General features: G+C 39.6%; 1 protein-coding gene across 1 annotated transcript in view; it reads left to right on the top strand.

Annotated features, from left to right (window-relative positions):
• The window catches only part of LOC139114052 (kyphoscoliosis peptidase-like), a 40,498-nt gene extending 26,638 nt beyond the window's left edge, over positions 1–13,860 (top strand). The window contains exons 4-5 of the mRNA XM_070675550.1: positions 10,926–11,101; positions 11,720–13,860. Of these exons, the coding sequence (XP_070531651.1) occupies positions 10,926–11,101; positions 11,720–13,353 (1,810 nt within the window). The 3' untranslated portion in view covers positions 13,354–13,860. The remainder of the gene's footprint in view (positions 1–10,925; positions 11,102–11,719) is intronic.
• Positions 13,861–14,204: the final 344 nt, after the last annotated feature.

The following is a 14,204-nucleotide window of genomic DNA, read 5'->3' as shown; positions in this document are numbered from 1 at the left end:
ACACACAAGTTTATGTATTAAATACTTCACTACGTTGTCATGGCAGACGCTTGACTAGAGGCTTTATTTGGAAAGCCGTTGGGGACCCCTCGACGACAACTCTTTCCCTATTGAAAATGCCTAGGTAGAAAACAAAAACGTTTTCATTGAAATACACGAAAAAATACCACCCGGCTACAACATAACTTTTAACAGCGCCGTCAACTTCAAATGCGACAACAACAACTCAAACCACATTATGTTGCGACCACAAAATATCAGTCAGCGTCAACATTGCTAACACTATGCAACTTGACCTTGGATGAAAACTGGCCGCAGCGGTGACAATCTATGAGGCATTCAGTGAGATGTCGAATGATAACTCTGGCGGCGAATACCTTATTGCGATTGCGGAAAAAACGAAAGCTTGTGCGGACGCGAAATCTCTTGCAACTCATAATCAACATACGGACGTAGAAACTCATTGATAACAATTCCGCACTGAACTGCCATCACGAAATCTCATCGTCCTTTTCGGCCGCATTTGCCAAATGTGGACGCTGGTAATGTGAAGCCGACGCGGAAACTTTATATACTCGCGTACAAAACTTACAACATACAGACGTTGCGGGAAAAAAAATACAACTTGAAGCTACAACAAGCTTTACTCTGGTTGCACACAGTCTGTTGCAAAAATGTGGGATGCGAAAAAATACCATATGCAATGAGCATGTTTGGTGCGATAAAAACTATATATGCTGCGGAAAAACGATATGCAATTACAGAGTATTTGCGGTGCGACAAACTAGTTCCTTCTGATGCTGCTCTGGGACGTTTGTGCGGTAAAAAATAATATGCAAATGAGGAGTCAATTCTTTTGCGGATAAAAAATTATTCAAATGAGGAGTATGTGCAGTGCGGAAAAAAACCCAGTCTGGCTCCATCCCTGCCCCCTTTCTACGAAAAGGGTCAGGTATGCGCAATTCTATTCACGGCACTGATTGGACGACACTATGGAATATGTTCATTGGCTAAGAGGAGCACCTGCGTCTGCTGTGTCCGCTGCAGTGTTATATGTTGTTTCAAATTTCAAAAACAAACAAAAAACTAACTCGATTCTGTCATTCGGATGAAGTACGCTCTTTCACAAATATATCAGCTCGTACGACGTTTTGCATAATGAAATAGATTGATTTTTGAAGACTTGTGTGTAATGTTCATGTAACTGCCCTCCCTGCTTTATTGTTGAGTTACTGTCAAGGGCGCAGTCATTATTCGAACATATCAGCCTGACATCACGCGCCACGCGCATCCGCCATTTTGCCCAAAATCTGGGCAAAATGGCAGGTGCATACCCGTCACTTTTCGTTAGCTCAGTGCAGCCAGCGGTAGAAAGAGGGCAGGGGACCAGACTAGGGACAAAAACTAGTTCGTTCTGGTGCGACAAAACAGTATGCTGATCATTTGGAAAGCCGTTGGGCACCCGGCAAAAACTCTTTCCGCATGGAAAACGCACAGGTAGAAAACGACAAAAGTTTCCGTCGAGATATACGAAAAATACGTACCTCTGTTACTGGTTGATAGACTCTAAAAAGTAACCAAAAGACTCCTAAGCGAAATTTATTGAAATGATTACAAAATCAACGTAGTTATGTTAAGGTGTTGGTCGCTGTATCGCGCATACCCAAATCAACCGAATTCTATATCATTTGAAGATCAGATTTGATTAAAATTTGGTCAGCTTGTTGCTTTTGAAAAGTTTTAGCAGATCATAATATTATCAATGTTACTAGACATGGCCGTGTGACCGAAGATGACAATTTTTATCTAGATTCACAATTGAAACTTATAATGTTGATATTATTGTTGCATATTCAAAAAGAGTAGTAATTATCATAATTATACCTATGCCCATATTGCTTCATCCTAGTGATGTTCAACGTTAAATATCAGCCGTGATATTTTACGGTAAACGTCAAGATATGCACGATAAACGTCATCGGTTTAGGAGTTCTCCCAAACTACCTTAGCAATTCGTTGGTAAATAACGTAAACAAACAGAGTGACTGCCGCTCCCGGCCTGCGAAGCGATGTCGCCGACGTAAAAAAATTGAAGGGCTTCGAGGAAGACGGGTATTTCTGTTTGCCAAATACGGAAATAAAATGTTGAGCCTTGTAATGTTTTCCCATGGTTTTCCTGTTAAAGTTATCGTATTCTTTGGCCAAGCTCTAGCAAACATTCTGCCGTTCGCAAGGCGCCGGCACTGTGCAAGGTCTACCCCTGAACAGGCAGTGAGCGCCTGGCGTGACAGCGATGTCGCGCGCGACGACTGTTGACATGGCAACTCTCAGGGTAAACAAACAAAATGGCGGCCCTCTCCGCGCGAGCTCCGCACCGTATTCGATCGAGCTAGATCAGGATAGATTTAAAGCTGAGCACAGTTTTTGAGGACAATTGTAATTATAGCATATTGCACTTTGAAAAGTTCCTCCTGTATGCCGAGTTTTGAATCCCAGTGTCTCGTAGTATACCATCGCTGGGTGTGCTTTATTGCTTCAATAACCTCTAATTATCACTGATCAAAGACGAAAAATTACGCTTAAAGGCTCAATAGCTATTTTTTTTATCATTATTCTCGCGATTTTACTTCCAAACTAAAACAAGTTGGTGGGAATGTACTCATTTAGGGGTGTTTATACAATTACAATAAACTGCCAACAGGAACAGCGTGTGCAATTTTGAACAAGATAAATAGTAAACGTGTGCACAAACGTATGGCACCCTCATGCAAATAAGGCAAATGCATATATGCATTCGAATCTTCAGAGAAACAACAGATTGGTCCAATATAATGCACAGTGCTGCATATTTTCCTTTGGGAAATCATATGCTTTTTCTTCTTTGTAATATTACCAAATTATAAAAATGGCAGAATATTAAAGAGGCACTCCCACTTGGTAACATTTTTAAAACACATTTTTTAATGCCAACGGTCGATATTTGACGTGGCGACTGCGCGTGGATCGCGAGATATCGATAAAAACATGTCATTTCCCGAGCGTATTTTTCACATCCCGAAGTTTTACGATCGTTTCTGATTTTGACCCGAAATCCCCCGAAGGTTTGTTGTTGTGCTGATTGACGATATTCTAGGGAGTCTACAATAAGTTCGAACGACGCAATTAATTTACTTTCCACTGCAAAGACTTTATATACAGCATTATGCCATTACCTCAGGTAAGTTTTGTACAACTTCTCCTTAGTTTTTGTCATTTTCATTATTCTAAATCAGTTGTACTATATTTTTAACCAATACCACTTAAAACATCAGTTTTTACATGTCAAATATTAGCCGCCTCCGATGACTACATTTTGTTGTCTGCAACACAGTACGCCGCGCGCGTGTTATGCGTCTATGCATACCACTCGGCGGCCGCTATGTATCAACCGCACGTAACCGTGCTAGTCACCTATGCGAATTCTGGTGGAATCAAACTTTGTTTTCCGTTTTTTCTCAGAGTCAGTAAGACTAGGCTTTCCCCCAGGGGGCATGACCGATCACCGACGCAATTGGTACTGTGGCATACAGCAGCGTAAGCGTAGACTCGTACTCCATAGCTTAATTGACAATGGCCCCAGTGCCGAACGTTCGATGTTCGGAAGCTGAATTTAGGTGGGCCATCGGAATTCAAACTTTTACTTTTTTGAGGACATGTTTTTATCGATATCTCGTGATCCGCGCGCAGTCGCCACGTCAAATATCGACCGTTGGCATTAAAAAAATGTGCTTTAAAAATGTTACCAGTGGGAGTGCCACTTTAAAATAACGGTTACAATTTAAATTTACTCATTCAATTTTTCAATAGTAAGAGTACATCCTTTAAATTGGTAGAATATAAAGAAAACCTGAGAAAATAGAAAGCCTTATTCTGGTCAACAAATTTCAAGAGTTACATACAGCTACTGGGACAGCTACTGGGACTTTAATAAAGTAATTGACACATCCAACTAATATTATAAAACATTTTAAGTTTTTAAGAAACAGAATGTTAACATTAAAGGATTGTGAATAAGGCGGTGGTTGTCACACGAGTTTCAGCGTTAATGATTTAGCTGGAATATTTTTTCTAGCATTCGAGCTATTTTGTTATTTCTGTATGACAGGAGAAACCATATTTCAGAAGAAAATGGATGATTTTAATAAAGATTAATGTTTTTGATAATAGTTTATTTCGATTTTTCTGTCAATACGCATTCAATTTGTCTCTCTTACCATTGAGAATACTTATATATTGATGATGTTGTGACAGATCTTTATTCTGATACTTACTGTTCCCATTCAAATAAACTTACACCCTACCACTTTGATCAGTTGATGGATAAGAAAGTGAGTTAAATAATGTGTCAGAATTCAGCAGGTATGTGTTTTCAAGTTTTATCTATACGTTAATGGTATCGACCGTTTTTGCAATCATAAGTATACAGTTGTACATTTGATGATCATAGCGCAGACGCATACTTGTTCACATGAAGAGAAATCGCTGAAGAATTGTGATTGGTCAATAATTGCGGAACAGTGGTATGGTCCATAGTCTGAAATGTGCAATCCGATCAGAAACTTGATAGGCATGTAAAAGTTTGCCACCTGAGGCGTGTTCAGTGTGATCAACAAAGAACACAAGAGAAACTTTATATTTCGACGTCATTAATATGTTATAAGGCTCAAGAACGTTGATTTTTCATGTAGTAATAAAAAGGTCATTTATTATCCCGGGCTAACTCGTTCACCCGTCAACATACACGATTGTGTACGTTTTACTTAAGGTAGTATGCGCCTCGAATGTGAAAGATATTTTCCTCCTTCGCCTTGCGAACGGCAGAATATTTGCTAGAGCTTGGCCAAAAAATACGATAACTTGTGTCGGGTATGCGCCTGCTATTTTGCCCAGATTTTGGGCAAAATGGCGGATGCGCGTGGCGCGTGATGTCAGGCTGATATGTTCGAATAATGACTGCGCCCTTGACAGTAACTCAACAATAAAGCAGGGAGGGCAGTTACATCAACATTACACACAAGTCTTCAAAAATTCATTATGCAAAACGTCGAACGAGGTGATTTATTTGTGAAAGAGCGTACTTCATCCGAATGACAGAATAGAGTTAGATTTTTGTTTTTTTTTGAAATTTGAAACAACATATAACACTGCAGCGGACACAGCGGACGCAGGTGCTCCTCTTAGCCAATGAACATATTCCATAGTGTCGTCCAATCAGTGCCGTGAATAGAATTGCGCATACCTGACCCTTTTCGTAGAAAGGGGGCAGGGATGGAGCCAGACTGGGTTTTTTTCCGCACTGCACATACTCCTCATTTGAATAATTTTTTATCCGCACCAGAACTGACTCTCATTTGCATATTATTTTTTACCGCACAAACGTCCCAGATCAGCACCAGAAGGAACTAGTTTCTCGCACCGCAAGTACTCGGTAATGCATATCGTTTTTCCGCAGCATAACAATCTGACAAGGATATAGTTTTGTCGCACCAAACATGGTCATTGCATATGGTATTTTTCCGCATCCCACATTTTTGGAACAGACTGTGTGCAACCAGATAGAGTTTGTTGTAGCTTCATGTTGTATTTTTTTTCCGCAACGTCTGTATGTTGTAAGTTTTGTACGCGAGTATATAAAGTTTCCGCGTCGGCTTCACATTACCAGCGTCCACATTTGGCAAATGCGGCCGAAAAGGACGATAAGATTTCGTGATGGCAGTTCAGTGCGGAATTGTTATCAATGAGTTTCTACGTCCGTATGTTGATTATGAGTTGCAAGAGATTTCGCGTCCGCACGAGCTTTTGTTTTTTCCGCAATCGCAATAAGGCATTCGCCGCCAGAGTTATCATTCGACATCTCCCTGAATGCCTCATAGATTGTCACCGCTGCGGCCAGTTTTCATCCAAGGTCAAGTTGCATAATGTTAGCAATGTTGACGCTGACTGATATTTTGTGGTCGCAACATAATGTGGTTTGAGTTGTTGTTGTCGCATTTGAAGTTGACGGCGCTGTTAAAAGTTATATTGTAGTCGGGTGGTATTTTTTCGTGTATTTCAACGAAAACGATTTTTGTTTTCTACCTATGCATTTCCAATGGGGAAAGACTTTTCGCCGAGGAGTCCCCAACGGCTTTCCATACTAAAGCCTCTAGTCAAGCGTCTGCCATGACAACGTAGTGAAGTATTTAATACATAATTGTGTGTTTAGTGCACCTCTGACTTCATACGGCAGACGGGGTAAAGTAAAACGTGTGTAAATATAGATCTTAGTGACATCGTTAGCCGGAACTGATTGAAACAAAGTCCATTGTTCAGCGGTTACCTCGGACACTTGGGGCACAAACACTACTGCAGTTTTATTTACGGCTTTACTCCAACATCTGCAGTACGTATAATCGTACCCATGGTTTATGCTACCAACCGATAATGCACAATAAACCGCCAGTCAGACTTTTGATTTCTCCCAATTCCATCAACCTTATTTTCAATGGGGTTGGTGACGGCAACGATCTGACTTGACCAAATATATGTTGAGTGGTATGAAGAATGTGTCTGTAGTGATACATGCTGGCAGAAGCGGCTCGCGCTTGTACCTCCATGGGTGAAATTACCTGTGCTAAAGATATTACCCAAAGCTGCCTCACAGTATGGTGTTTGTCCAATACACTTTTGAAGGTGAAGGGAGTCTGCAAACCCAAGGCGATCTTGGCGAGGTCTTTATCATGTTCATATTATATCTGTGAATTTTGCTCCCGAAATCGACACCTTCCTTTACATGACAATTACATGACAAACGTTCTCTTTCAAAATGAAGCGTAAAAGTCCGGGACCACTAGAGAAACAAATTACTCAAGCTGGGAGCCAGATTTACATTAGCTTCACATAAGCTATTTCTACCTCCTTGTCACATCTCTGCTCTATGATCATGTAAAACATGGTTATGATTCTTATCTTTTTCTGTTGTAAGCTTATGTATTTGTGTAAATCAAAAATTTTGTTATCTTTTCATTAGAATAAACAATTACATCAACAGCGATGTAGTAAAAACAATAGAACTTTACAAGAAATGTGACCAATAAATAAGTAAATAAATAAAGTTTATCGATATTTGAAATTCAAAATGGCTGCCATCCCTGTGTTAACTCTACGGATAAAATTTTCAACTTTCACTTTTCGAAAAACAATAACGCCGAAAAGTTTTCTTACACCAAGGGCTTCAGAATTAACCCCTACGAGTGGAAGATCAGAAAAGAATTGTTAAAGTTTGAGAGTCCAAATACCTGTCATCGAGGCACATTCTACATTTAACAACCTGGAAGTCTCGCAAATCTTCTACGCCTTTTACTTCTTCCTGATCGGCTTATTCACTCACAGTAGGTAATCTTAGCAACTCTTCATCAAAGCATTTTATATTGTGCTAGCTAAAAACCTTCCTGCCAGGGGCCAAGATTGACTTGAATGTCAAAAGATTTTTCGCCATGGACGTTCCTCCTTTCAAGTTGGCAATCTATATGACAACGAAAGAGGCGTGTTCTGTTGACGAGTAACATAAGATCTTGTTATTGACTGTAGTCAAACACTTCGCGTTTGTGCAGGTGTCGGTAGAGACCAACCAACCCTCCAATAAGGAACTAACTTTTGCGGAACACACAGTCTTCAGACATTCAGATCGACAAAGTTTTTTTAAGCGAACAAGAAAACAGGTAAGAAACCAAAGCAACTGTGAAAAAATATGAAATATATCTGCAATGAAGGACAATTTGAGATACATATAAGCGGGGGATATGCAATAGATACATTTATGTCTGTTTTAGCAGTGAAGCCAAATAGTTCAGCCAAGGAGGTAGCACAGATGTCTGATGTAGGAGTGGACATTTTCGTCCATGTCGAGCAAATTATGAGATCCTTTTTTCTACAGTAACCAAAGGTAACACAGATTTTGATAATATTCCGTTTGTAATAAGACCGTATACCTGCGTACCTACTAACCGATATTGTTATGGCGACTATTATGGCAAGTACAGTGATTTTGCGTCAACTCGGAGAGCAGGGTATGTTTTTTGAAATCCTCGCTCACAGCATGGAGGTATAACCTGTATGCTCACAGCGAGTTTGATGTGAATATTGTAAGGTTAACGCTTCCTATTATATGTGGGTTCTTTTGTCTTATTCATCGTTATATAAAGCTGCCATTGGAGCAGGGAGTCTTTGAATCGCGTTGTTAGGCTGGCTAGGCACTTAGTTAAGTTTTCGCAATGCCGTGGGGGCGGGGGATGAAACTTACGCATGCGCACTGACATAGTAAATTCCAGTAGTATATTTATATAACGATTGCAATTTCAAATGAGAAGATTAGAGAGAAACACCCAATAATTTCCTTAACACCTTAGTTAATCCCGATTTTAGGCCTTTTTGAGCCGGAATTTACGGGATTTGTTGTTGCGGTAGACATAAAATGACATTCGCAAATCCAATTTTACCAACATTAAAATCTTGTGAAATTGACATTATTAGTGAATTTTAGGAAGGCAGTGTATTTAAGCAATGATGTACTGTTCCTTCCGGCGGCCTATAATGGACGAAAGCCAACTTTGCAGCACATAATGTACAGGACGAGCCGAATATATCATGGGGTTCAAAGTTTGCTTTCGTCCATCATGCACCAGCATTGGGTATATTATTGTTTCTATTTGATAGTTTTGGCTATGCCAGTGAATTTGTATACGTCAAAAACATCAGGGGCCACAATACTGGATAATCGAATACTTTATCAGCTATACTGAATCCAGGGGGAATGACGTCACCAATTTCACTGGTATTGACAAAGCTGTAATATTAAATATGCAATTTCAAATAATGTAATTAACGTTCCATTTGAGCATTGTGTTTGTATGACAGTAGCGTTGCCATTTGGAACGTTGTCGTACCCTCTGTAAACAGCAAATAAACTTGTAGCAAACCTCTCTTTGCACAAGAATTTCTTCTTTCATGACAGTGTAATTTTAATCTTTGCTTAGAATGGGTTGTTCGTCATCAAAAGCAGTGGATACGAAACGAAAGATTCAACCAATCGACGCTATCGACCAAACTGAACCTGTAACCGTTGCCCAGAGTTCGTCATCAAAAGCAGTGGAAACGAAACGAAAGATTCAACCAATCGACGCTATCGACCAAACTGAACCTGTAACCGATGCCCCGAGTTCGTCATCAAAAGAAGTGGAAACGAAACGAAAAATTCAACTAATCACCGCTATCGACCAAACTAAACATGTAACCGATGCCCAGAGTTCGTCATCAAAAGCAGTGGAAACGAAACGAAAGATTCATCCAATCGCCACTATCGACCAAACTGAACCCGTAACCGATGCCCAGAAGCTGAATATAGAAGATACCTTCTGGGAAGAGAAGAAAGAGTTGATTCCTAACTATGAACGCATGAAAGAATTGGATAACTATGCTATTGAGGCAGGGACCACTTCATCTGATATTGTTGAATGTTAATTAGACTCAGTACGAGTTTGTGATTTGATTTTTTGTGTTGTTTTCATGTGAGTCGTGTGAGTGGAATGTGTAGGGTGAGCTCTATAAGGGGAAGTTTCACCCAAAATCACAGGCAAGAAATAACCCACTAGTCTACACAAAGGTAGTGCGTTCAATTGGATTGCCAAATTTCAAATAGTATGAACTAGAAGAGACAGAAGAGAAACTATTGCCAATGAATTTTTATCGACTTGAACCAAGCCTAATGCAACTACGAATAGAAAGATACAGTTACTGGAGGACCTGTGCTTATGACATTTTAAACAAAAAACCACATGTGTTGACGCATTTTCGTCTTTTTTTGTTCTCCAGGCTTCTGAAAACCTTAAGAATTCTCCCACTGAGTTAGTGACCTATCTCACTAAAATCGCGCAAAATGACCTCGAGAAGTTTCGTCTACTTTTTCGATGGGAGGCGCAGAACGTGGAATATGACGTCGAGGGTTACTATGGAAACAAGGAACGAGGTGACAACTCCGCCGAGGGAGTTTTGAAAAGTGGAATGGCTGTTTGCGAAGGTTATAGCAGCCTTTTCAAGATGCTTTGTGAGTAAGTATGCCGATCGGAAGCACAGTATTGGTACGTCAGACCAAAATCTTCGACTGTTGATATGATGGGTATCAATTTCATTGCAAAATTATAACAGCAATAAGCTGTACAATCGACGTGACAGCTCACACATTGATTATGTGTACTTTAGTAATTATACAAACTGAGAATACTGCAGTTTATCTTTACAAATTATGTTATAATTGACAGTGTGTAGACATGAAACATTGCTGTTTCCATCTCACTTTTTGAGGCACATCGCCAGAGAAACACATTGCATTTAGTAGTTTTATGCGACTCACATTGTTTTAGTTTATAATCCTCTCGGACACGGGGGATATTCGGACCCTCAAATTTTCACAATAATGATCTGGTCTACCACTTTAGGGGCTCATTTTAAAGCATGGAGTGAATAAAATTTTCACTCATTATTCTGTGAAAATTGAAAATTCATGTTGCCCTCAGAGGCCCAGTGTCCATTTTGAATTTCATGTGAGGTGAATATTCTTTCTATAGTTCTACATTTTCCACGTTTGAACCTAGTTTTCATTCGACTTCGAAGCCTATAGGGAAATGATGTAATTTCTTTATTGAAAGTTCGAGCAAATGTTTAAGAACTTCAATTTCGAGACGCCTACTGCTTTCAACGAAATATAAAGCTGATTGTCATTGAGAAACTATTATTTCAATTTAAATTTTACGAAAAATATATTCAAAAATGATTCTCCGATGTATGATGACGTGAATGTGTTGCTGTTCTCTGCCTTGACACAGTGCTCTTTTTTCATCTTTTCGCTGTAGTCTGGCAGGCTTGGAATGTGAAAGTCTGTCTGGGGCTTCCAAGGGAGGTGACTACCAGCCAGGAGACGCTTTCAAAATGGAAAATGGTAAAATTAAAACAGACCACGCCTGGAATAAGATAAAAATCAATGGCAAATGGTACCTGTGCGATTGTACATGGGCGGCGGGATCAGTCGGTAAGTCTGTTACAAAATGTAAGATCAACATGCATCTCACCATTTCATCGAAAAGGGACAAATAAACTTAGAATATAGATTCAAATTTGCACTTGTACTTACATGTACTTGAATGAAAAATGGTGTGCACATCTTGCTATCAAGTATTGGTCTCGTGTTATGTTTCTATGTGCTCGCCATATTTGGACATTAATTTCAGCTGATGATCACGTGACATATACATACAAAACTGATCTCAACGTCATAGCTATCAATGAATGGCATGATGTGATTACAGAGAGGTGGATGGCTTTTACCGACGTGTTCTGAGCATAGGACTCCGAAATTGGATGAAGAATCCCCTTCTACACGTATGAGAAAGCGACTGTAACTGTTATCGTGTTTTTTTTCACAGTACGATAAAGTTATGAACACTGCGCTCAAACATTTTAAAGCCAATGCAAGACCTGCCCAAAATTCCGCCCAAAATTCTAAACGCATGTAAGCAATCATAGATAGTAGAGGGGCACTATATCTATTACGCTATCAAATACTGTGTCGTTTAACCTTTATTTACAATTCAGACAGTTTTAATTACAAGCAGCAGATATTAACTAATATCATTTACTTTCATTTTAGGGCTTGATAAGGAGATAGGTAAGATGGCTTACACTCGAAAGTGGAATGAATACTATTTCATCAGCGATCCAGAAATGTTTGCCTCAAAGCATTTCCCAATTGATAAAGGCTCTGGACAGGGCGCCCCCAACGAGCAGTATCTGAAGAAACCATTCAGTGATTTAAATGTCTGGTCAGATGTACCCATGCGAGATTGTGCCTACTATGCGTTTAACATGCAAACGCTAAGCCATAACCAAGGTGTGATTGAAACAAACGAAAATGAAATATCTGTGAAAGTTCAGTGCCCCTACACCCAGAATTTGCGTTTTTGGACAAGGTTGACGGACTTGAATGAGAAGAATACAATACCCAGAGCTGGCAGAAAACATTCAAATCATGTCATAAGCTACAGAAATGGTGATACAGTTACATGCAAGGTTAGATTTCCCCATGCAGGCGATTTCACTTTAATAGTTGGTGTAACTCCGAATAACACATCTGAAGACATGAAGTCTATGTCTCAGTGGGTGTTGTCTTACACGATTAAGAGCAGAGGCAACACACCCTCCGCGGCGTTCCCCTCTGGTGCAGCATACGACATCTGGGGCGCTAATGACGAATTTCATATCAAAGGCTTCAGAGTCATCGGCCAGGAAGAACCCATCATAGTTTCAAACACAGGGAAAGCTGAATTAGAGCTACAACTTCCAGATGAACGCCAGCAACTGTTAGCTGAGTTGATTTCCTTCTCTGGAGGACAGTATGAGGTCGAAGGTCATGTATGTGGCGAGAAAACTAACAAAAAAGTGAAATATCATGTCATATTGCCGTATGAGGGCGAATATCGATTCACTGTAATGGCTAAGTTGCGCGATGATGGCAATTACTGGCATGGTGCCAACTTCATGATTCGGAATTCGAAAGCCGCGGTGATCGATGAGAAATTTCCTCACTCAAGAAGTCTATGGGGGCCTGGTGAAGAGTTCTACAAGCTTGATGTCAAATACTCTGGTTCCTCAAAAATTATTGCCACCGATGGGTCCTGTCAGATTAAGTTTTCCAAAAATTCCGACGTGGTGTTTCTCTTTCATTTAGAAAAGAATGGCGAAAAATATAGCGAAGCTACAAAGTTTGTCTTTGCTGATTCAGCAACCGACGGCAGTGAGTTCATTTTTCACGCAAGACTTCCTGAAAAGGGATATTACAAATTTAAGCTTTTTGCAAAGAACAGAAATGTGGAGGGTTCATATTCGGGAGTGGGACACTGGCTGCTTGAAGCACATGCGCCGTGGAAAGGAGAATTTTATCCTTCAGCCAACGGGTCCTGGGGAGCAACTAACCATTTCATTGACCTCGGCCTGCAACTTGTTGAACACAAATCGTCGGTGATTGTAGCAAACAATGGCACATGCGTTATAACCATCAAAGCGCCAGAACCGATCACCACCACCCCATACTTGTTGAAAAACGACTCTCGACTTCCCGAGGAGGAGAAAAAGAACTGTCTTACAATCACGAGTAACGACACAAGTATATCTTACTCAATCAAATTACCGGAGTCTGGTTTCTACAAATTAGAACTGTACGGCACCAGAAAAGGTGCCACGTCATTGCCGCACGTTGGTTGCTGGTTGATAGACTCTAAAAAGTAACCCAACGACTCCTAAACGAAATCTGTTGAGTAGATTACAAAATCAACGCAGGTTATGTTAAGGTGTGGGTTGCTCTATACGTTCAATATATCTAGATACATTGACGTATATAGAACACAACATTATTTGTATCCGTATTAATTGTATTTCTTTGTATATGGAACATTGCAAAACGTTGATATACGTAGCGTTGATATATGCAGAATAAGATTATACGTAATGCAGTTCATTGCACACCAACGGCACACTGCACTTAGTACATTTTATTAGTATACGTACACGTATACTAGCGTATTTGACAAATGTTTAGAATCAGTATTGTATATTTTGTCGTATAACCAACATTGAATCCTTTGTACATATATTATTAGATTTGATTAAACTTTGGTCAGGTTGGTTGCTTTTGTTAAATTATAGCCTAAATTCATGGTTGAAACGATAAATTCTCACCGTATAAACTTAAAATGTTCATATTTTTCTGTATATTCGAAAAGAGTAATTATCACTAATAAAAAGAGAAAATTTACCCTTAACGAAATAATTGAAACATCCAACTAATATTATAAAATATTTGAACTTTTTGGAGAACCATTTTAGAGTTAAAGAATTGTGAATACTGTGGCTGTCACACGAGTTGCAGCGTTAACGATTAAGCTGGAATAATGTTTTCTAGCTTTCGAGCTATTTTGTTATTTTCTGTATGATTTGTGTGGGGAAAGTATAGTCTCCAAGTCGCATCAATTGGTGGAAATCACAAACTTTGGAAACATTTCGTTTTTACACACTAAGAAGTAAATTGTCGTTGTGCACTTTGTAGCAATTTGGATCAAAACTTTTTGAAACCTGATCCT

Source organism: Ptychodera flava, chromosome 2, assembly GCF_041260155.1.
Source record: "Ptychodera flava strain L36383 chromosome 2, AS_Pfla_20210202, whole genome shotgun sequence".
NCBI classification, from domain to species: Eukaryota; Metazoa; Hemichordata; class Enteropneusta; family Ptychoderidae; genus Ptychodera; species Ptychodera flava.
The sequence above is the reverse complement of the archived record's forward strand: the minus strand, read 5'-3'. Positions and strand labels throughout refer to the sequence as shown.